Genomic DNA, 24,291 nt, shown 5'->3' on the forward strand with positions numbered 1-24,291 from the left:
AGCAAATGGCCACAGTCCACAGAGCTGCACAGAGTCAGACACGATTGAAGCAGCAGAGCAAACGCATTCGCGTGACGTGAAGCCAACTTCGGGCTCAGGCTTTTCTCTTTTTCGTTTTGGGAGCAGTGACGGGGGGCAAGAGTGAGCCGTACACACGGAGCTGTGGCCTCCCTGCAGGTCATGGACACGGACACACCGTCTCCCCCAGGAGCACGCCTGTCCCGGCCGAGCGGCCAGCTGTCTGCACTTGGGGCCAGACGCGCTGGCGGAGGTGGATCTATCAGCTCTACTGAAAACTCACTTGAAGACGAGGTGTGACATGTTGCCAAATGCACGTATTTTTATTATGACTGAGGAAACGCAATCACAGGTTGACCACCAAGTTGCTTTATCCGTAAAAACAGTGCCAAGGAGGAAATACAAAACCAGCAGCACAAATTCACAAGTGGCCTGTCCTGGGCTAAGCGGCGGCCACATCGGGCCTCAGGGGGATCCACAGGCCGAGGTTCCAGGACGCTGGGCGCACTGTTCCCTGCAGCTCTCTCCCGGTAGCTCTCTCCCGGCCTCCCAGTGGGAAGGGCGCTTTCCCAAAGCTGAAGCTGTGTGCAGCGCTCCATGGGGTACGTTCGAGCCCACGGAGGACAGGAGGCCACCTCCGCCCAGCCGTCCACATGCATCATCAGGGGCGCCCACACCTCCCCAACCCCGCCGCGGCCTCTGCGTCCTCTCAGGGTGCTGGGGGCACCCCCACAGCCTGCTTCCTCTTGGCTCCCGGACGACTGATGGGGAGTTGCCTCCCCTGTCTGCAGGCCACACACACCCCCGGGCTTCGGGCAGCAGCGGCTCCCTGACCGCCCTCCCGGCTTCATGAGGATGAGCTGTAGGAGCTGCAAGGGCCCCGTCCACCCAGTCCCGGGTGACCACGAGGCTGGCACCCCTGCCCGCCCCCCGCCCCAAGCGAAGCCTCCCCAGCGCTTGCTCTCCGGGGAAAAAACACAGGCCAGGAGCAGCCAGCAGCTCCCTCCTGCCCTTGGGCCTCACACTGGAATCACGACAGAAGCAGGCGCAGGCATCTGAAAGCGAACGCGTGTTTAGGGACGACACGGAAAGCTTGGTTGGGGGGACACCCAGGGCCGCGGGCCGCTGGCCGAGCGGGGGCCGGGCGGGGGCCCTAGGCCGCGTGGTGGTGGGGACACCCCGGGCCGCTGGCCGAGCGGGGCCGGGTGGGGGCCCTAGGCCGCGTGGTGGTGGGGACACCCAGGGCCGCGGGCCGCGGGCCGGGCGGGGGCCCTAGGCCGCGTGGTGGTGGTGGTGGTGGTGGTGGTGGTGTTCGTGGTGGTGGTGGTGTTCGTGCCGCTGGACGGCCGGCCCCGCGAAGGCCTCGCCCAGCAGCACAGGCGGCAGCTCCTGCTCCAGCGCCGCGGGCGGGCCCGGCGCGGCCTTCAGCGGCGAGTGGCCCTCCCGCGCCCTCTGCCGGCACCGCCGGTGGCCGTAGGGCGGGGGCGGCGGCTGCGGGAGGGGGTGGGCCTCCAGGGGTGCCTGCGGCAGCGGGGCGGGCGGGTGGAAGCTGAAGGACCGCCCGGGCCTGAGCCCGCTGGGCGCGCCGGGGGGCCGGCCCGAGCCCTGGGGGGACCTCAGGAACGGCCGCTCGGGGCCCTTCGGCCGGGGCGGCAGGTCCAGGGCCCGGGGCAGCGGCTCAGCGGCCGGCAGGGCGAACTCGGCCAGCCCTGGGCAGCGGCGATGGTGGGCGGCGTGCACGTCTGACTCCTGCGAGCGGGACCGGCCCTGCGGGTGCGAGGCCCTGGCGGGGGGCTCCGGCCGGGCCTGCGTCGGGGGGGACCCTGCAGACACAGCAGCCGTGAGGGCCTCCACGGGGCCGGGTCTGTCCCGCGGGACCCGCTGCTGCCAGGACCCGTGACCTGCAGGCCTGGTGCCCGGGGGCCGGGCCCCCGGGACTTACCTGGTCCGAACTTGGATGCATAGTTCTCGATTCCGGCCAGGTCCAAGTAGTGGTTCCTCCGCTCCGTGTTTTCATCCACGCAGTAGGGCCCCCGCTCCGAGCAGGGGTGGGGGTCGGCGTTCGGCCTCCTGAGAGGAGCGGAGGGGTTATAGCTCTGATCTCCGCTGCTCTGACCTTCGAGGTCGAGGACAAGCAGGGCCCACCGGGCCCCAGGACTCTGGTGCCACCCTGTGGCCTCTGCCACCGTCGTCGCCCGGGAGCTGGTGAGGGCTCCATGACCGCTGCTGTTGGGGGGTGGAACCACGGGGCCCGGGACCGAGCGGGCTGAGGGTCCGGAGAACACCCCCCCGCTGCCCGTGAAGCCCCGCGGCCTCTCAGACGACACTGGCCTGTCCAGCTCCCACCCAGGGGCCGGCCACCCACCCCATGGCAGGGAGCGCCTGGGGCCACCCCAAGGGGACAGCCCTTGAGGCCTGCAGGAAGCAGGGGTGTGGCCAGGGTGCTCCCGTCCAAGGGGAGCAGAGCCGGGGCCCAGGCCCTCACCGGACGTGTGCGGACAGCCTCCTGTCGGCCACCCTGGGGTCCTCACTGAGCTCCGCCTCCGCCCTGCAGCGACTGGCTTCGCGGTCTGAAAGCGGGGGACGTGGCGGGCAGCCTCCACTCACCCACTTCCTCTGCCCGCGTGCTCACCAGCCCCCGCGCGTTCACGCGCTCATTCACACCTTCACTCACTCGTGCATCGGTCCAGTTGTTCATTCGTCACTCACGCATTCATCCGCACGTTCAGTCAGTCCCTTATTCATTCGTCACTCCCCACTCACGCCGGTCACTCCTCACTCACTCGTGCACCTTCAGTCTTGCACGCACTCATTCTCTCCTCACTCGCTCCTGCACACCCAGTCCTTCACGGAACTGTCCCCAGCCCGCGCCTCGCTCTCTGTGTTCAGGATGCCACGGAGCCCTCTGCCATGAGGCGGACGTTGAGCGGAGGTCATAGTTAACACCCCCCGATCCCGCACGGTGAGTGGGCCCTCGGGGGAGCGGCAGCGTGGGGCGGGGAGGCAGGGACCAGGAGCCTGGGCCCTCACCCTGGGCGGCAGGGGGCCCGTCCTTCCTCTTGCTGGAGGGCTCGGGGCTGACGGTCAGCTTCACACGGAGGGTCTTGCTGCTGCCCGAGCAGCGGTGCACCGAGGCGTCGACGACTTCGTAGATGGTGTGCATCAGGCTGGACATGTCCTGGGCGGGGGTGGCGGGCAGACGTCGGGGCACAGGAGGACTGGGGGGCCAGCCCAGGCCGCCCACGCCGCCCGCTGCCTGCCTCCCACTCCTCTGCGCCGCGGAGGCACCGAGAGGCCTGAGCCGGCAGCCCGCCTGGAACCACCACGTCTCTCTGAGCTTTTCAAGTTCAAACTGGGTCTGAGTGCAAAGGGCTTAGCAAGCAAACGATCAGAGCTGCTTTTAACTCAGACACGCTGTCTCAGTCATCCTCCGTGTCTGCTTCCTTCTGAGGGGCCCTTTGCCCTCCTGGTCACAGAAGGCAGCAGAGCGGCGTGCCGGGGGCACCCCTGGGACCCTCACGGCCCTGCTGAGGGGCTGCTGGCCAGGGCAGAGACAGGCGTGTCGGGCTCCACCAGGAACGGCACAGACAGCGGCTGGTCACGGGGGGACAGACGAGGCTCCAGCCGGCCCTGCTGGTGACCTGGGTCCTGCCCTGCAGTGGCTCCCTCCCCGCAGCCTGACCCGGGAAAGCTTCCTGCCTCTCCTCCCGCCTGGAGGGCCCAGCCGTGTCCCCACCGTGGGACCCAGGCCGCCTCATCTGTCTGCCGCCAGCGCCAGACCGTCACCTCTCTGGTGGCCTTGCCGCTGTTGTCGAAGCCGTAGAGCGTGAACGTCCACTCCTGGTGGTCATCTTCCTCCACCGAGACGTCGCACTGGACCGCCTGGGGGGCACGGGGTGGGCGGAGGGTCATCTTCACCCACTCGCCGGGCCCCCAACCCTGCCCCGTCCTCCGGGGACCAGTCCCTGCCCCTCCTGGCCGGGCAGGGAGACGTGGCGGTCCGTGCATGACCCGGCTTCTGGGTCATTCCCACGGCTCTGGCACTGAAGCCTGGGAAAGTCCCGTGGGTTACGTGGGGCCACAGCGGCTAGCTCTGGCCAGGCGCATGGGGACCCCTCCGCCCAGCAGAGCCTGCCGCCCCGGGCACCCACAGGAGGGGGAGCGGGACAAAGACCTACGTCCACATTCAGGCGCCGCTTGCCCAGCCCGCGGGCGCCCTCACGGCTCGCCGCTCTCTCTCCATCGTCCACGCAGAAGAGCTGTCCTGGCCCCTCGCAGGCCTCGGCCTTCTCAGGAGGCAGCATCACTGCGGGGTTGGGGGGTGGGCCTGTCGTCCCGGCCCAGGGGGAGGGGTGGGCAGGCCTAGCGTCCCCAGGGGCAGGTGGTGGGGGTGGGCCCGGTGTCCCCAGGCGCAGGGGGGTGGGTGGGACCCCCCAGAAGGGTCTGAGCTGAGATTCTGGGCACAGGGCATCAGGTGGCCTGGGAGGGAGGCCAGAGCGGCCCTCAGGGTGACCCCGGCCTGGGGCGCACCCCTGCCCTGTCCGCCTGGCTGTGGCAGCTTCAAACCCGGGCTGGCCGGGGTCTGGGGGGTAAGTGGAGCGGTGCACGGTGAGGGTGGTTCAGGGTGTCTGGGGCAGGGGGCATTAGTGAGGGCTGGGGAGTGGGACTCACCCTCGAGGGGACACTGGTTGTCGCGGAAAGGCCCTTCCCTGAGGTCCCCGCCCAGCAGCTCCTGCAGGGAGAAGGGACGGCACAGACCATGAACGCCCACCCGAGCTCGGGGGCGGGCACCGGACCTGCCTCCTGGGCGTCACGCTCCTGCTGCAGGAGCACCAGCCTCTCCACGCTCACTCAGCCTCGGGCTCTGAACGTGACACGTGCCCATCCCTGGGCGTGGCTGGCTCCGTCAGAACCGCCTCCAGGACGAGACACAGGGCCCCGGACGAGACGCAGGGCCCAGGACGGGCCAGTGCTTCTCAGTGCAGCTTGCATCACCCCCAAGGACATGGCCTTCACCGGAGGGCACGGGGCAGCAAGAACAAGTCTCTCTGCCCAGCTTCTGCTGAGCGACGCGGGCACAGACCAGAAGCCGGGCCGTGAACGGGCGAGCTCACTGGCCGGCACATGGCACCTCCCGCCCCAGCTGGACAAGAGCCAGGGAGCGCCCCAGCAAGGCCCAAGGACGCAGACAGAAGACGCCCCCCGCCCCCACCCCCCACGGCCGATCCTTAGGCTAGTTACAGGACCAACCTTCCAGCCAAGCTGGGAAACCACAGAACTGAGTCCCCGGAGCTGGCAGAGCCAACCCCAGGGTCAGAACAGACACTGGGCGAGCGGGGCTGGACCCAGGGCGGAGGGGGCCCTGCCCGTCTGTCTCCTGGGCTCCCAGGCGCCCCCAGCATCCTCCTCTCGGAGGCCCTGACCCTAACCGCCGCACCCCCCGGTCACGCCGCTTAGAAGCAGGTGACTTTCAGTTTCCTCGAGAGGCCAGGCGGGCGGTGTGCCTGAGCTCGCTTTAGTAGGAAACCAAACACCGGGTTACGGAGACGCCGCTGCCTCCGCCATGCAGCCCGCCGCCATGGGACGCACCCGCTGGCCCAGCTCGGAGGGCCCTGAGGTCGCCCCGCATACCAACACAAGGGCCCTCCAGCCAAACGGACTCCAGCCTGAGCGCTCTGCCCCGCGGACACCAAGATAAATTCCAATCATAAGACCCTGGCTTTAAGTTGAATTTTTTCCATAACATCAAAGTGAGCTGTGAAGCAGAGGTTCCGGGTGTCTGCGGGGAGCAGGCGCAGTGCCTGGCCAGAGGCAGGTTGGGTGGCCCCAGGGACTGCGTCACAGGGGGAAGCCGGGGCCAGCCGACATCCAGGGGGGCTGTGGGCCCTGCGGTCCTTGCCACGTGCTGCGGGGCCAGAACACAGCCGGGTGGGCCCAGGGGCTCAGGCACTGGCAGGAGTGCCTGGTGAGGACTCCGCCCCCAGCTCGGATGGCCCGCTCTCACCACGTTCCCCTCCAGGGGCCTGGCCAGCCTCCCCGTTGGGCTGGTGGTTGGAGGCTCAGATCCTGCGTGGCTCCTGACGACCCCACCTGGAGTAGAGGCCCCTGTATTCACCTCCTTAAATCACAGAGGCGAGAAAAGCGGCAGGAAGCACCTCCCCAGAATCTAAGGATCTGAGACCAGACTGGGCACAGCCTTTCTTTAAAAGAGCCAGTCTCAGTGGGGAAGCATCCAAACCCACCCCTGGGGACCCGCCGGAGCCCCAGGGCTGGCGGGGAGGCTGGCCCTGAGCACTCGGCCCCCGGGCCATGGGGTGGGGGACCCGAGAATCTCCTCACTGCTCGCCGGGCTCGGCCGAGTGTGCAAAGGAAGAGCAAAACCCACCCGTGGCCTCTACATGTGAGCTTAAGAGAGTCGAAAGTTCAATAATTCCTTCCATCTTTTTGTTTTAAAATAACCTGAGCGCTTACTTTGGGTAGGCGGCGCCGGTTACAGATGAGATGTTAATACGTGCTTTGGGCTGGGGAGGGGTCAGGACAGGGTCTGTGTGAGCCTTGGTGGGACCGAGATGCTCCCAACGCTACGATCACAAACACACCAAGGGCAAAACCAAGCAGTCCCTGATCAGCAACGGACGTGCCCACCTCCCCAGACGGTGCCTGCATTCCCTAACGGGGCTGGGGGTTCAGGACACTCGGAACGTTCCTCCACACACCCGTTCCTCCACACACCCCGACGGGAGGACAGGCCGGTGTGAGATCCGGCGGGTCACCAGCAGTCTCTGAGACGTGGAGCCATCAGACAAGGGGGCGAGGAGGCTTGCGGGAAGCGCAGCCACGCTCGGCACCGTGACTGGTGACTTGCGTCCCATCCATCCTGGTTACACACAGATGCCCTCTCACCTGCGCTGCTGCAGCTCAACAGAAGGGCCAAGAACTTAGGACGTAGGACACGCAGCTCAGGGCTGCTGGCCAGACGTGCAGCCACCCCGCCGGCAACCTCCTACGTGGCTGGAAAACCCAGGCCTTCCAGCAAGACTGGGGGTGAACAGATGACCTCCCCACACACGCACAGGCTCTGCCCGGGCCCCACCCCTCCTGGGAGGCCACCTGTGCTGGCCTCTGTCCCCAGGCAGAGCCCCCAGCTGCAGACGCTCCCCAGCAGCAAACTCCCATCTCGTGCCCTCCCCCGCTCCTCAAGGGAGCCCCAGCCTCCACCTACAAACCCTCCAGCCCCACCTTCCCACCCCCCATCCCGGCCCCGCTTGGACAGTCCTTGGCACCAACCGCCTCCGACTCTGCTGAGGGACATGGCTCTGTCCCCAAGGCACCTGGGGCTCCTCTACCTGCCAGCAGGGGCCTGCGGGTGACCCAGCCCACCACCCAGCCTGCTCAGACCCAGGCCTGGCCTCCTGCCGACCCCGGGGGCCCCCACCAGGGGAAGATCGTGCCCCATCCTCCAGCGTCCGAGGGGCCCTCCTTCAGCCTGGTGCTCTGGCTGCCAGGGACGGGCCGAGGCCCTCACACCGGACACTTTCTCCTCCAGGTCGTCCCTCTCCATCACCGTCAGGCAGCCTCTGGCTTTGCTGCAGGCTCCTGCTGCCCCGTCCCGGCCCCTTAGGCTGAGGGGGGTCTCAGGGAGCCCACCATCGCCTCCCCGGGCATGACTGCCCTGAACCCCAGATACTAGAGCACATCCACCCCACGAGGCATGGCGCAGCCCTGAACTCTCGGTCCCTCCCAGCAAGTGACTGCGGCCCGGCCAGGTCCCGCTGCAACGCCGGGGGCGGCCCACCTGCCCAGGTGGGGGCGATAGGCACGGAGGTGTCGGGGGAGTTCATGGAAAGGCTCGGACCCCCGCCTCCCCTGAGAAGCCAGGAGGCCCAGCCACACTTTTCCTCTGCCAGGGTCCCCTTCCGCCCACTGGAGCCGGGGACGCTGGGCGGTCCACCCTGCAGGGGGGCCGGGGGGGGGACACACAGCCTGGTCGAGGGGCAGGACACACGTGCCCATCGGAGGCCACGGGCTGCGGGGTGGTCGGCTGGGTAGGAAGGAGGACGCTCTGGTGGAGCTGCCGACCACCCCCTGAACTCGTCTACTTTTCCAGCGTCCAGATTCACACGTTCCTTCAAGATTCAGTGCCTCTGCGATCTCAGGAAACACTCCCAGGCTTCGAGGGCGGCCAGGTCCCTAGGAAGCCCCACTATTGTTCGGGTAGAGGCCCTCCGGCTCTAGAGTCCCTGAAAGATCCCCGAGGGAGACGGTGCGTCTGTGTGGTGGCGGAGCACGTGGGAAGATGGCTTTTACAAACCCGCTTCACCGTCACCCGGATAAAGAGCCTGCCCAGAAAAAACGCCCAGGGCCCCTGTGTGCAGCGCATCTGCGGCAAGCCTGGGGGGAGCCCTCATATTCCGACCACCCCCCCTCCCAATGCTGCCAGGACTCAAAGCCCCTTCCGACGCTGTTCACAGACCCTGTTCACAGACAGGCTGGTTCCCGCTCTGTCCCTGGGGGCTCAGCACGCGGATCTGGGGATTTGGGCTTCAAGAGAGGAGCCCCCCAGGACCCCAGGGCCCGAGGGACAGTGCGTCTGTGTCCCGGGGCCATAACAAGTGGTCCCCAGCCAGGCAGCTCACACCTGAGGCCAGAGTCAGGACTCGTGGCGTGGAGGGCAGCCCCCCAGGCTCCGGGGGCAGGGACCCTTCCTGCCTCTCTGGCTCTGGGGACCCTGGGCTCATGTCTGCGCCCCCAGCCTCCGCTCTGTGGCCGCTCAGCCTCTGGGCGTGCGTCTTCTGTCCGAGGTCGGACCCGTGCCCGCCCCTTTACAAAGACAGGAGGCGACAGTCAGGGCCCCAGGACCACCTCTCATCTCGAGACCCTTCACTCAGTCGCATCTGCAGAGACCCCTTTCCACTAAGGTCACAGTCGCGGGCTCTGGGACAGGGAGCAGCCCCGAAGTCCGGGAGCCGCCAGCCAGCGGAGAGTCTGGACTGGCCACTGACCACCGCCTCCACCTCTTTCCAACAGCACGCGGACGGGGTGTGGTGACTCCCCAGGAGGATGGGGTGCGGCGACCCCCCAGGAGGATGGGGTGCGGCGACCCCCCAGGAGGATGGGGTACGGTGACCCCCCAGGAGGATGGGGTGCGGTGACTCCCCAAGAAGATGGGGTGCGGTGAACCCCGGAGGACGGGGTGCAGGGACCGCCCATGCACACGCTCACGGGGCCCCGTCCCCCTCAAATGGGGACAGACAGGAAGTACATCAGCCAGAAACCCAGCGGAAGCCAGGCCCCTCCTCCGGCCTGAGTGGGGAGAGACTGCAGCGCGGGTCACAGTGCAGGTCATGCCATGGACGCGAGGACAGACCTGCTCCCAGGGCACGCCTTCCAGACTCGGGGGCCCCAGAGGACAGGCTCAGCTTCCTGTGACGGATCTGACGACTGGCAGCCGTGACCAGAACCCAGAGGGTCCCCAGCGGAGAGCCCGGCTGCCCGCAACCCCCAGGAACTGCCCCAGCCCCTCCGCTGCCTTCAGAATGGCCCCGTTCCGTTACAAATACAGGTGGTCCACTCAGTGTCTGCAGCCCCCTTATGGCTTGGGAGCTCTGGGTCCTGGAAACACTGGCCCTGAGGAACCTAAGGTCAACGGTGCTTCCAGGGCCTGTGTGGGGCGGGTTCCTGAGTCCTGAGGTGAGCTGTCTGCAGGGGGGCAGGAGAGGCCCAGTGTGGATGGCAGTCCAGGCAGAGGGGAGAGAGGGAAGACAGGGGTGGGGGGAGGCTGGGGGACAGGAGGGGCGCGCGCAGGGCGAGGACGGAGCAGGGGGTGAGGGTGTCCTCCAGGCCGAGCGGCTCCCGGTGGAACAGCCTCTTGTCCCAAGTCCCTCAGAAGAGGGTGGCCCCAGTGCTGGGTGGACGCTCGGGGCGTGGTGGACTCTCAGGTTACGGGGGACGCTCGGGCTGCAGAGCCCACACCCCGGGTCACAGATGCTGTCCTGAAGGTGTGTTCACTGAGTGGCCCCATGTGTTCCCTCCTGCTGGTTCCACCCCCAGCCACTGTCTCCCAGGCTCGCAGCGCCCCTCTCTGGCTGCGCCCCTTGCTGCCCTGCGGGCCCTCCACCCTGGCCTGTTCACACCAGCCCTGCCTCCTGAGCGGTTGGCCATGGGGGCCTGCTGATCAGAGACAGAGCCTGGCCTCGCCTCCCACCCTGGCAGGCAACACCCTGGACAGGCAGAGTGGGCAGAGGCCAGGACCCCGGGCAGTGCCCACCAGGCTCGTGCTACCAGGTACCAAGGTCACTTCCAGGCAGTGCCTGGGGCTGGACAAGGGGGTGATGTGTCATGCAAGGGTGACCTGGGCCAAGTGAGGGTCCAGGGGAGCCCCTGGGCTCCTGCTCAGGCTGTCAGGACGCTGGACGGGGCAGGACTGGTATGGGATGAGTTGGGGCGGGGGCGGCTGGGCTCCCCAGGCTCTGGAAAGAACTGGGTCCTGCAGGAGAAGGCAAGGACGGGGCACTGGGGGGAGAGTGGGAGGGCAGGGGGGCAGCAGAGGGGAGGGCAGATGGCTGGGGATGAAGGCGCAGGGCCCAGGAGAGGCAGTGGCCTCGGTGGGAGAGATCGAGGGTAGAGGCAGACCTACCCGCACCCCTGACGGAAGGCCTGGTGGGGACACATCACAGACACACTGTCAGGGAGATGGAGGCTGCTCCACAGGCTGCAGGAAAGGCCTGGCGGCTTAACAGCCGGGGTCGCGGCTTCAGCGGCTGAATAGCCTTAGAGGGGACAATGCAGGTTTGAGGCTTAATAATTCTAGCACATGCGCAGTGAGGCCTACGGAGGGGCTCCATCAGAGGGGCTGGCGTGGCCGTGACTGTCAACTCCTGACTTTAAAGTGCAAGTTAAGGCAGACGCAGTGTCGGGGAAGGGGCCTGCAGGGTCCCCACAAAGCTCCAGGACCCGAGGACATTCTGAGACTTTGTGCAGCAGGGCTCCTGGGTGAGCGCCGTTCAACCAGACTTCCTAACAACCAGATTTGGAATTTAGGCCTAGAAACTCAGTTCTCTGGGGATCAAAGGGTCTCCTAAAGTAAACACCTACAGACCTAATGGGCCAGCCTGCTCCGTAACTGAGGTCCTGGGTGAGGACGTCTTACCCACCACAGCTGCTCATGACTTCACTCATTTTGGTCAAAAAAATACAGGATGTATCTGGCGTTAGTAGTAAAGAACCTGCCTGCCAATGCAGGAAACGTAAGAGATGTGAATTTGATCCCTGAGTCAGGAAGATCCCCTGGAAGAGGATATGGCAACCCACTCCAGGATTCCTGCCTGGAGAATCCCATGGACAGAGGAGCCTGATAGGCTACGGTCCACAGGGTTGCAGAGTCAGACACAACTGAGCGACTTAGCAGCAGTATCGCACGCCCACTTGCCCTGGTCTATGGTCTATGGGGATTTCTTTCTTGGCAACCACACACAAAAAGACCCTGACCCCGGAGAGGTCCCCAGGCACCCACTTGTGAAGCGTGTTGGAGAAGGGCTCCACATGTGTGGCAGGGAGGCCTGAACACACACCACGGCGGCTCAGCCCACAGCCCACGGCTGTGGACAAGCTACGGGGTGGGGTTACTAAGGTCACCCGCAGGGGTAACTCCAGCCTAAGGTGCATGCTTCTCTGGTGGCTCAGACGGTAAAGCCTCTGCCTGCAATGCGGGAGACCTGAGTTCGATTCCTGGGTCGGGAAGATCCCCTGGAGAAGGAAATGGCAATCCACTCCAGCACTCTTGCCTGGAGAATCCCATGGACGGAGGAGCCTGATAGGCTGCAGTCCATGGGGTCGCAAAGAGTTGGACACGACTGAGCGACTTCGCTGCACCTTTAAGGTGTGTGCAGGGAAAACGTAATAAATGCAGAGCCAGTGAGAAGCTGCACAGCGTGAAAAGAAGTGCCAGCTGCTCAGTCATGTTCAACTCCCTGCAACCCCATGGACTGCAGCCCGCCAGGCTCCTCAGTTCATGGGATTCTCCAGGCAAGAATACTGGAGCAGGTTGCCATGCCCTCCTCCAGGGGATCTTCCCGACCCAGGTATCAAACTCAGGTCTCCTGCATTCAGGTGGATTCTTTACCGTCTGAGCTACTAGGGAAACCCTATATGCCCTATATACAAGCACACACACACAGACATGTGCGCACACACACACACACATGCATGTTCACGCATGTATGTACAGACACACGTGTACACATGAATACACACAGGTATATACATGTGTGTGAACACACAATATACTCACAAACACAACATATGCACGCACACGTGTGCACAGACGCACATGCGTATGCATGAACCTATACACATGTGCATGTGCACATATGAACATGAGTTTGAGCAAACTCCAGGAGACAGTGAAGGACAGGGGAGCCGGCATGATACAGTCTACGGGGTCACAGAGTCAGACGCGACTGAGCAACTGAACAACGATGTGCACACATACACATTCATGTACACTCACATACACGCATGCACAAATGCACATATACACACATATGTGTGCGAGAACACATACATATATGCACGAGCACAACAGACAGATGCACACACATGTACACACGCACACACACATGTACACACGCACACACATGTACACACGCACACACATGTACACACGCGCACACACATGTGAGCACACATACATATATGCATGAACACAATAAACACGCGCACACGCACACACACATATGCGTGTACACACACGCATATGGTGCATGCACACCCACATATACATGGATGCACACACAATCTCTACCACAGAGAATCGAGACGTGTCCATAACATATACTAAAAAACTTCAGTGATTTCAATTCTCAGCATCCTGGAACTTGGCTTTTCATTTAACACAAAATCATTCTGCAACAAATCTGCAGACTTCATTTTCTCCCAGTCGTGCCCACTACTGGCTCAGTCTTCAGAGCCAACAAAGAGGAGCTTCGCAGAGAAAGGAAGATCCCCGGGATCCACCTCCTGGTGCCTGCCCCTTCCCTCCCCTCTGAGCCCCCAGCCGCCGAGGTCACGGCGCACACAGAGTGTTGACAAGACACCCGTGCCCCTGTGCGGGAGCCATCGAGCCCACCAGCACACTTGGGCAGAGGAGGTTTCCTGCCGCCGGGTCTGAAATGCAGACTCAGGTTCATCTTCCTCTACCTGAGCTCTTCCTCTGGAAAAACCACTGGACTTTCATTCCCTTCCACCCGTACTAAAGCCTCGTGTTTCCCATTTCAAAAGATCAGTTCCAAAGTAGAGAAGAACCCTACGCGTTTTCAGCTTTGTGTTTTTAGCTGAGAAGGCCCCACATGTTCACACGTGACGCCAGTGTCCCCAGCAGAGGCAAGCGTGCTGGAGACGCAGAAGGCTTACACTTGATTGCAGCCCAGGACCCCGAGGGCTGAGCTGCTCTGAGAAGCATGTGGGCTTCCCTACCTCTGGAAGCGCCCACACCCTCAGGTGGAGACGCCTGCAGGGAGGCGACACCCGCACCCGGCTCTGTGGCTGCATCCAGACCCCTGGGGCCGGAGCGGAGACCGGCTCCCCTTCCCTGGTTTCACAAACAGGAACCAAAACTGACTCAAGAACAATTCATTTGCGATGCCACCCGTGAAAGATAGAGAGAGTCCTGAGCAGACCTGCACTTGCCTCGCTGAAACCTTCCAGCCGCCTTTACCCGTTCCTCCCACCCTCACCCCCACCTCCCACAACCAATTCATTCTCTGCAACGGGGAGCTTGTTTTATAAACGTATTTACATATTTCTAGTCTTCGTAGGTGAGAGATCACACAGTATTTGTTCTTCTCTGCCTGACTTACTTCACGTAGCACCATGACCTCAAGGTCCATCCATGTTTGGGGCAAGATTTTTTTTCTTTATGCTGAGAAATATTCCACTGCATGTACACACCGCATCTTCTTTATCCATTCATCCACCATCAAAGGACACTTAAGTTGCTTCTGTGTCCTGTTGCTCAGTTATTAAGTCGTGTCTGACTCTTTGCAACCCCACGGACTGCAGCACAGCAGGCTTCCCTGTCCTTCACTATCTCCTGGAGTTTGCTCAAACTCATGTCCATCGAGTCGGTGATGCCATCCAACCATCTCATCCTCTGTTGTCCCCTTCTCCTCCTGCCCTCAATCTTTCCCAGCATCAGAGTCTTTTCCAAGCAGTCAGCTCTTTGCGTCGGGTGGCCAAAGTCCTGGAGCTTCAGCCTCAGCCTTGTCGAGGCCGCTGTGAACAACGCTGCGGGGAACGTGGGCTGCACACCGCCTCCTGGAGTTAGTTTTGCTTTCTCCGGATCTGTACCCAGGAGGGAGCCTGCTGGGTTGCCTGGCACTTCTGTTTGTCATTTCTGAGGCGTCTCCACAGTGTTCTGCATAGCGGCCGCACCGTTTTCGTCCCCACCAACAGCGGAGGGGGCTCCCTTCCCTCCACACCCTCTCCAGCGTTTGTTATCTGTGCTCTTCTGGCGGCAGCAGCCCTGAGGGGAGGTGACGCCTCGCTGCAGTCCTGGTGACTAGGATGCCCAGCACCTTTTCACGGACCTGCTGGCCTCTTGCATTTACTCTTCGGAAAACATGTTACGTAATGACCTCATCTCAGAAGCGGCCCTGGCCCGGGGCAGCCGCGTGGTCTGGGAGCAGCAGACGAGCCCCCAGAGCAGGAGGCCTGCTCTCGCCTCCTACCCTTCTCCGGGTTTCCCCTTGGAATCTCAGCGCAGCTCCGGGGGTCCCTCCGTCCCAGCACCCAGACGACGCCCATGGTTCTTCCCCAGGACAAGCCGCAGGAAGGGCCTGGGTGCCCCTCAAGGCAGCCGGGAGGGCAGAGGCACCTCAGTGCCCTCCTAGGGGAGGACCCCTGGCGGGAGGGCGGAGCTGACTGCAGGCCCTGCACCCGGTCCGAGCCGGGGCCTCCCTCTGGGCAGCACTGGGCCTGCGGCTGAGGGCACCCGACCTGCCCACCCTGGGAGCGAGGGGGCCGCGGGGTCAGGGGCCATGGGGTCAGGGGCCACAGGGTTCCGGAAGCCACCAATTCAAGGCCGCAACCACCCACCAAGCTCCCAAAAGAACCGGAACTACGCCTCGGGCTGGGGAACATGCCAGAGGACACCCGTGGGTGCCAGGCTTGGTTTTAAAACAGCGTTAATCACTTCAGACAAACCAAGGGAAGGAGAAGAAGGGCCCCAGCCCCGTCCTCCAAAGCTGGGAAGACACAGGCTGGGAGGCCTCAGCCCCGTGCACTGCGGTCCCCCTGCGGAGCTGTCTTCCCCTGTGACACCCGCCGCCCCGTGACACCCACCTGCCCTGTGACAGCCCACCGCCCCGTGACGCCTGCTGCCCCATGACACCCCACCTGCGTGCTCTTCATGGGCACCTGGGCTCTGGGTCGGACCTGCAGGGCCCTGCCTCGCTCGTGTGCAGAGCCTGGGCCTAGTGTGACTCAGATAAACCACACAGACGCCTACTGGGAGGCAGGAGGCACCGTCCCTGGAGGAGCCCTGAGCCCACAGTCCCAAGCCCAGGCAGCCGCAGACGCCAATGCCAGTGGAGGCTGGGCCCCAGATCTTCTCCTGCAAGATACCCTTTCGCCACCCTTCCTCCTCACCAGACTCCGGCTCCCTACAGTCAGGCGTGCGTTCTCACAAGGCCACGGGGAGAGCCGTGACCGGGCAGATGGGCGGCAGGACATCCCTTCCCGCAGCTCCTTCGGCAGCTCCAGCAGGGGTTCCGGACCAGGGCCCTCTGCCCCGGCCCCACCGAGCCCGTCTGTGGTCTGAGACGGATGCCTGACACGTCACGCGCTGACCGAGCCAACACTCTGAACCCTGGTGCCAAGGGTCTGCCTTGCTTCCTGACATCCGGAAGGACCCCGGCCAATTTCAAGACCAAAATCTCCAGCGTGTTCAAAAGCGAGCGGGGACTGCGGGACCCTCTGCACCGCTTCATGGACAGTTCCGGGACCCTCCACACCACTTCTGGACAGTTCCGCAAAACACGTGAGACCCGCCGAGCTGGCTGGGGGCGGGCTTGGGCCCGTGAGGTGTCACACAGAGCGTCCGGAGTTGGGCCGCCCACGTGGCCACTTAAATTTATGAACGAAGCCACGTTAGACGTCCGGGTCCCGTCAGCCGTCACAGTTCAGGCTCCAGCCCAGCTAGCAGTGACCAGCGTGGGCAGCGTGGATGCAGACCACGACCAGCTTACCAGGTAAAGAGCAAGCCCTGCAGCAGAAGCCCCCTACGTCACTCGAGCTCCTTCTGCACGAGGGGTGGGGAGGCGGGTGAGGACACCTGCTGCCTGGACGCGTCCCGAGGTGAGCGGGCAGCGCGGTCGTTTCTCTTACTTCTGGAAGCTGGTGTTTCTGACGCCTCAGCAGTGCACGGGCCTCCCCGAGCCGCCCCCGCCTGCGGGCCCCTCCTCTCACAGCAGTGTCCCCAGCAGGGTGCTCCCGGCGCTTCCCCACCCTCCGTCCAAGCACCGGCCCTGGTCTGCACGTGCGGCTTCGCTGGGGCTGCCCCCCAGAGCACGCATGGAGGTGGGGAGGTTGAGGCCATGTGTCCGTGGGGCAGGCAGTGAGTCCACGTCTCCCACCCATCCTGGGGGCGCTGCCCCTCCTGCCCTGCCCTCAGGAGGGCTCCGCCAGCCTCTGGCCACACCACGGCCGATATGGTCCCCTGGAGCGGCACTGCGGCCAAGGTGGGGGCACCAGCTACGGCCTGGCTGTGTCCACGCCCCAGAGTCCTGGCCGCACCACGGGAGGGTGGCTCAGCACGAGGGAGACGGGCACACACGCTGCCCTGGTGCTGTCCATGGAAGCCTGGGTGGAGTGGGTACTGCATGCATGGGGTCTGGCCCTTCCGGGTGCCCTCAGGCCCTCCCGGGTATCCAGCACCATTGGCCGCAGGCCCGTAGGTGACCCCCAGCCCTGCACCGCCCCTCCGGTCCCAAGGGGATCCCGGTGAGCATGTCGCCAGGACACGCACCTGCAGGCAGCCCCTCCCCGGTTTCTAGGTGAGAAACAGGCAAACTCTAGCCACTCACCCTGGACACGCCCACCCGCAAGCAGCCCCCTCCCAGGGTCCTCAGGCCCCCTCCCTGCCCCCAGCCCCTCCAGGCATTTCTGACAAAGCGGCCTCATGGTTCCGAGGTCCCCAGAGGGGTGGCTCATCAGGTGAGGGTTAGTTGGGACCAGGCAGCTCATCCTTAGGTTGAGTGGGGTCCCAGGGGGACATCTGCAACTCTGGAAGCCTAGGTAGGGAGAGGGACACGGACGCTGCCCGACCTCGGGGGGGTTCCCGATTCCCTGATCTGCAGGGTCTGGGCCCCCAGGGCTAGGATTGGTGCTTTCAAACCCTGAGGAGCCCCCAGGGCTGTGTGCACACCTGTGCTGGCCTTGCACATGGCCAGGCCACGTCTGAAAGCAGACACCAGGCCCTGGGTGCCCAGGGGGCCCGAGAGGAAACCAAACATGTCTGCTGGGGCTGGCGTGGTGCCCCGACGCCCACACATGCCTGCCAGGACCCCACAGGTCATGCATGTGCTGGAGGGGCAGCAAGGTTCCCCAGAGCCTCCCCGACCCCGCCTCCCCCCGTGACCTCAGCCCCCACCGCCCCACCTGTGGTAACAGCATCACCAAATGGTGCACCGTGACTCCATGAGGTACCTGCAGATTCGGCCGCCCCTCCCAGGACCCTCGGTGCCATCCCCGCCAATGCCCCACAGCCTCCCCAACCCTCTGGGACACGTGGCCTTGAAGCAACACAGAGCGTTTCTCGGATTCACAAGGAGGACCCTTCTAGCTCGTGAGGCAGCTATCCACCTGCCGGGAAACTAACGTTTACCAGACATTCTGGACGTGCACAAGGGGAGCACTGGGAGCCAGCCGGGCTCCCTGACTTGTGGGCAAAGCCAGTCGCGTTCCCTTTATTGTGTGTGTGTCGTGGGAGCGGGTGGGTTAGGTGGGGGGATGTGCACTTAATTTGCACAAGGTCACTGGCCACCATTCTTGTGGCCACATGGCAACCCGCAAGGAAGCACACGGTGGCCTTGAGAGAAGGGGGACGTGTCCCCGCGCCGGCCCCAGCTGGAGGTCCTGGGGGCACAGCACGGTCAGGCAGGGCATCCTCGGAGCCTCCCCCGGGAGGCAGGGACAAAGCTGGGGCTGGAGACGAGACAGAGGGAGAGCCGGCCCCAGTGTCCCCCGACCGACACGCTCCGGGGAGAGCCAAGGTGGGGTGCTCGGGGAGGGGACAGCAGCGTGGCAGCAAGACGCCTGAGCTCCCGGGCCAGGGGTCCATGCTCCAGGTCGGGGGCTCTCAGCCCACGGCCAAACAAGGAAAGGACGGAAGGAGACGGGGAACAATGACCTGTGCTAAACACAAAGGGCCATCCGTTATTCTGAGGCTCCGCTCTGCCTGCCCCTCAGGGTTAGAAAGCAGACTCAGCCCGTGCGGCTGCCACAACACACCCAGGCCGGTGACTAATGAACAAGAGGACTCATGACACAGTCCTGGAGGCCGGACATCCGAGACCGAGGCGCCTGGACTCCGAGACCGAGGAGGCCGGGCGTCCGAGACCGAGGAGGCTGGACATCTGAGATCGAGGCACCTGGATGTCGCAGACCGAGGCCCCAGCCACTTTGGCGTCTGGTGAGGGCCCCTTCCTGGTGCGTAGACGGTGCCCGCTGCCTGTCACCCCACGTGGTAGACGGGACACCGAGCGCTCTGGGGCTCACACAGGCGCTGATCCACAGTGAGGGCTCAGGCCCCGGGCCCTAACCGCCTCCTCAAGGTATCACGTGGAGGGAGGCGAGGCTGAATTTCGGGGTGACGCCAACACTCAGACCACAGCAGAGAACAAAACAAGGGAACTACCCGAGCCACACGCCACACCGCTCCTTCAAACGCGTCCCAGCAGCGTGGGGTCCCTGGGCCTCAGAGGCCGGCACGGCGGCCTCCACCACCTCACGGCCATGCAGCGGGAGCGTCGTTTTCGATCTCCATAAATAACGCGCGCGGGCAACGTGTTGGGACCTGCTGTGTGGTCCACATCCCGCGCTGACGGAGGCTCGTCCACCTGCTTCAAGGCCTGAGGCGCCCCTGCCCGGGAAAAAGCCCCCAGGTGGACGGCCACCAGGAGGAGGAGGCGTAAGCCCGGGACCGCTCTGCGTCACCTGCCGGCATCTCTGACTCCTCACGCGCAGGAGGACCAAGCAGGCAGGAGACAGCACCCCGTCACCAACACTCACCTCCCCAGACAGACATGATCGGCCCAGAGGAGGGGCGGCCCTACCCTGGCCCCCTGGCCCAGAGGAGCACACAGCCTCCAGCCGCACTGTGACGTGCCCAGCAAATCCTCTAACGGGGTTCCTGCCTTTACAGGTGTGGGATTCAAACCTGACTCCCAGAAAGGAGGAGTTCCGACTCAAGTGGGCCTGATCTTAGGGCATGTCTTGCCCCTCACGAGCATTTACAAACACCTTCCGAGCGTTTCATTTACCAGCTGGCCAGAGAGTGTCCTTCCAAAAAGGGAGCTGCCGTGCCTCTGAGTGGGTGCGCTCTGTCTGCAGTGGACTCCTGGGGCCGCTGGGGAGCGAGCAGTGGGCGAGGAGGGGTCTCAGCTGTCTGGCCTGGCCATCTACCCGAACCCACTCCACACTGGTGCCTGGAGCCACCCACCCTGGCAGACGGGTGGGGTCTGGTTCACCCAAGGCCCCTCTGGCGCCCCAGGCCTGGATGGACACCCTCCACGCCCACTCTCAGGGGCGCTGTGTACGGAATGGGGGCCTTGATGCTGACAGCAACTTCAGTCTGGGGGGGCCAGCCATGCCCCTGAAGCCTGGCTTTCCCTTGAGCCCAGCGGCCCCCGACACAGCAGATGGGCAGCGTGGTGGCTTTTAACTCGCCACCACGGCTGTGCAGCGCATGGATCCTAAAGAAAGTCAAGCCCCAGCCCCGCGCCCAGCTCCCGCCTGGGATACGCAGGCCTTGCGGCCACAGGCCCCCGTCCGGGAGCGGGAGGGGCTCCCTAGGCCCCGCCGCAGTCCGTCTGCCGGCCATCTGCGCCGCCGCCTTCTTTGTCCCCGGACCCCGGGTCCCGGTCAGGGGCTCAGCTTCGGTGCTCGCGGCCCAAGGAGCCAGCCGGGCCCACCACGCCTACCTGCTTGTCCCTGGCGCCGTGCTCCGCGCAGCCCCGCCGCTCTGCCTCCTCTGCGCCTCTGCGGCCGCCCAGGTACGCAGACACCACGATACTGTCCCCTGCGGGGCCGCGGGCGGACGCGGCACCGAGGAGAGAAGGAGACGCCCGTGAGCCCGCGGGCGCTGCGCCTGGCGATGCCCGCCGCCCTGCGCGTCCGCCCCTCTCCGCGAGGCCTGGGGCACGGGGCTCAGGCCCGGGGCTGGGATCGGGGTCGGGGGCGCCGCGCCGAGGCCCCTGCCGCCACCCCAGGCCTCGGGGGCAGCACGCGCGCCGCGCTCCGGGCTCGGTCCCCCGCGCCCCGGCCGCTGCCCCGCGCGCTCACCTTCCGGGCTCTCTCTTCGCTTGAAGGCTGAGGCGGCTGCGGCGCGGCCGGAGGGCGCGGGGAGAGGGAAGGGACAGTGAGTGGCCGGCGCCCGTCCGCCCCCGCCCGCCAGCCGGCCGGCCCGCGCCTCACCGTGCTTGGACTGGATTCTCCCCATGTCGCCTCCCACCCGCCCGCCCGCGCTACCGGCGCCGCGCCCGGGCGCCGGGCCGGGATCCGCTGCGGGTCCAGGGGGCCGCGGAGACCCGGCGCGCGGGGTCGGGCGGGCGGGCGGGCGGGGGCGCGGCGCGGCGGCGGCGGCCCGGCTCCCTCTGAGCGCGCGCGCCCGCGCCCCGGCTTTAACCGCGGCCCCCGCAGCGCCCCCCGCGGCCGCCGCCCGCAGCGCACGGGCCCGGCCTCCTGCCCGCCTCCTGCGGGGGCGCGAGCCAAGCCCTGGGCGCGGGGGTGGCACCGCCCGCGACAGGACCCCCGACAGGACGTCTACAAGGCAGTCGGGGGCTGCGGTGGACGCTGTGGGGACAGCTCCCAGCCCCACCCTCTCACGGCGTGTCCTGGCACCCCCAATTCGAGAGGCACCCCAGCGCCCTTGCCCCTTTCGGGAGGGGACCTTAGAGGGGACGTGCCTGGCTGCTGGTGGAGCTGGTCTCGGGGAGAGGTTGGGGGCCGGAGAGGGCAAGAGGCCTGTGGGGAGGGTCCTTTGGAAGGACAGGAGGTGGGGACCGGGGCTCTGGGAAAAGCCAACTGCAGTCCCTGCCCAACTGCTGGGGACCCGCCGGACTCTTTCTACCTCGTGGTATTCAAGGACAGGCAAGGACCCGGGGGGCGGAGGGATAGACTCCTGGGCAGTGAGGGGTGTCCGCGACCTGGGGTCTCTGGCACCCAGCGCGCCCACCCCCCCCCAGCCCCACCACCAGCTCCCTTCCAGCTCTTCTCCTGCAGCCCTGCCCCGTCCCACCGCTGCCTACCCTACGGGAAGGCTTATCAGTCTGCCTTCCCAGAAACCGCCCCTTCTCACCTCCTTGAACCCCGGCTTGCCACTGCCACTCAGCTTCTCTCGATTCGGCTGAGCCCCTCACTGGCCAGTGGCCTGCGTCTCTTGCAGCAGCTGCAACCCAGCAGGTGCCTGTCGTCCCGAGTCACGGCCACATCTCCGTGGGTGACCCACATGGCCCAAGGCCGGCTGGTGCCCTGGACATGGGTGAGGTCCGTCCCCTGCCCGGGCCTGGCCCACCCCCTCAAGGAGCTGGGCCTCCCCGGCGCAGCCCCCACACCCACCAGGCCGCCCCACACCTCTCACTGCTGGGGCAACAGGCCTTGACCAGCCCCCGCCCAGCCGAGCGCAGCGACACTCCACGCGTACTCTGTGCTCCAGGCTCCGGGCTGTCCAGTTGTGGGTGCTGCTGTTGCCTCGTTTTAGAGGGTCCAGGTGCCCCAGGGTTTCCCTGGGGACTCAGACGGTAAAGACAGTGAAAGTGAAGGCCGCTCAGTGGTGTCCGACTCTGCGGCCGCATGGACTGTACAGCCCTTGGGATTCTCCAGACCAGAATGCTGGGTGGGTTGCCATGCCCTCCTCCAGGGGATCTTCCCGACGCAGGGATCAATCTCAGGTCTCCTGCCTTGCAGGTGGGTTCTTTACCAGCTGAACCACCAATGCAGGAGACCTGGGTTCAGTCCCTGGGTGGGGAAGATCCTCTGGAGGAGGGAACCGTTACCCACTCCAGTGTTCTCGCCTGGAGAACCCCATGGACAGAGGAGCCTGGCGGTCCCAAAGATTTGGACGTGACTGAGTGACGGACAGCTTCCCACCACAGGTGCCCCATGGTTCCCTCGGCCGCACAGCTAGTCCAAAACCGGATGGGAGGCTGACCTGGAGCCCTTTCCTGACCCAGGCCGACTGTCAGCCGGGAAGCACGCTGCCCGTGGAGGTGTGAGCGTGTGTCATGAACGGTGCCGCTGGCAGCCTGGCCCATGAGCCTTTCCCACTGTCTCTTCTGCAAGACCCCAGCTGGAGGCCAGCCCCAGAGGGGCCCACCCTTCAAGCAGGACCTGCCTCCCACCCTGGCCCTGGAGGCAGGGTCTCCGGGGCCCTGCAGGTGGCCCTGCCCTGACCCAGTGGTGGCCGCCTTCCATGTGGCTCCCAGCTGCAGATGGGGGCCCAGGCCTCTCTCTCCCAGCAATGCTCCCTGGCTCTCCCCGCTGTCCTCTGACTCCACTATGGCCTTTAACCCCCAGCTGAGAGTGCAGCTTGAGAAGGAAATGGCAACCCACTCCAGTGTTCTTGCCTGGAGAATCCCATGGACGGAGGAACCTGGCTGGATACAGTCCATGGGGTCACAAGAGCTAGACACGACTGAGTGACTAGAGAGAGAGGAGAGGGTGCGGCGTTCGTCATCTTCTGGTTTCACGGGCCCTGTCAGTGTCTTTGTGACGATAATAACACTATTGTGTGCACGCAGACAGTCGGCGTGGGGACGGCAGCCCTTCCGAATGCACCGTGTTTACATCCACACCGGGCAGCGGCTCGGGGGTCGGCTGTGACCCCGCGTGTGGACCCACCCCTGGAGGGGCCCTGGCGTGCCCTCTGGCTCCCCACCCTGCAGTGTGAGGGTGTTGGCGAGGATGCCTGCCAGGTGTGCTGGCAGAGACCGGCGAGCCTTGTCCCTTCCGGCAGAGGCTCTGGTCTTTGTCACGCGCGGGGTCATCTAGTCCTGGGAGGGTGGGAGTGAAGCTGACCTTCCGGGGCTGCCTGGCGTTGGCCTCACGGGCACCTTATCACAGAGCGCTGGGCAGCGGGACCGTCAAGCAGAAGCCTCACCCTGTCCACGTGGACCTGGACTCACTGGCAACTTTAAACGTTATCCTCTGAGCTCATTCTTTGGCTTCCTCGAGCTCAGTGCACACGCCCCAGGGTGCCCGCGAGCTCTGTACGGCCCACGACATCCGTGTTTTCATGGATGTGCACGACCATCCCTGACGGTTTCAGCACATCTTTGCGCCTCAGAGAGAAACCCTGGCACGCCCATCTTCCTACGCCCAGCTGCCAGGGGCGTGCCCACCCTCCGTGGATCACGCTATTCGGGACATTTCACGTGAAGGGCGTCCTGTGGCGTGTGCCCTGTGAGTCCGGCTTCCTCCACGTGGCGTAGTGCATCCAGGCTTCGTCTGTAACATGTCGGGGCTCTGTGCCTCTCGGTGCCTGAGTGGCGTGCTGTGCTGCGGGTGGGCCCTGTTCTGTTGAACCGTGTACGCCTGGGTCGCTCCACTTTCAGGGGGCTCCGGACGCTCACGCATAAGCCTGTGGATGGCACCTGGCGTGGGCTCTCAGGGTCCCTAGGGACCTCTGCTTCGCGTTGCGGGACGCGAGCGCGCTGAGGCCCAGCGTTCTCCACACTCCCGACCGGCCGGCCGTGGGGCGGCTCCACGCCCTCGCGGATCCTGTCCCCGAGCGTGTGGTTCACGCTGCAGGTGACGCAGTGTCTCTCTGGCTTTGGTTTGCGTTTCCCCAGCGTGTGCCGACGTCCAGCATCGTTGTCTGTGCTTGTCTGTTTGCGTATCTTCCTTGGAGAGCTGTCTGTTAAATCTTTGTCCTTCTAACCATTGAGTTGTGAATGTTCTGTATATATTATGGATTAAAGTTTTTATCAGATATATGATTTGCAAATATCTTTTTCGCATCTTGTGGGCTGTCTTTTCCCTGTTTTCATGGTGTTCTTT

At 64.8% G+C, this 24,291-nt stretch overlaps 1 protein-coding gene across 1 annotated transcript; it reads right to left on the reverse strand.

The window, feature by feature from the left end:
* Positions 1-315: 315 nt before the first annotated feature.
* NKD2 (NKD inhibitor of WNT signaling pathway 2) lies at positions 316-20,842 on the reverse strand. The gene is made up of 10 exons (XM_061393934.1): positions 20,710-20,842; positions 20,578-20,613; positions 20,217-20,314; positions 4,690-4,750; positions 4,197-4,324; positions 3,805-3,900; positions 3,049-3,196; positions 2,504-2,588; positions 1,961-2,088; positions 316-1,841 (listed from the first exon to the last, which is right to left on the reverse strand). The coding sequence occupies exons 1-10, from the start codon at positions 20,732-20,734 to the stop codon at positions 1,291-1,293; spliced, it is 1,356 nt and encodes a 451-aa protein (XP_061249918.1). The 5' UTR covers positions 20,735-20,842; the 3' UTR covers positions 316-1,290.
* Between the last annotated feature and the right edge of the window lie 3,449 nt (positions 20,843-24,291).

Source organism: Bos javanicus, chromosome 20, assembly GCF_032452875.1.
Source record: "Bos javanicus breed banteng chromosome 20, ARS-OSU_banteng_1.0, whole genome shotgun sequence".
Taxonomy (NCBI): domain Eukaryota; kingdom Metazoa; phylum Chordata; class Mammalia; order Artiodactyla; family Bovidae; genus Bos; species Bos javanicus.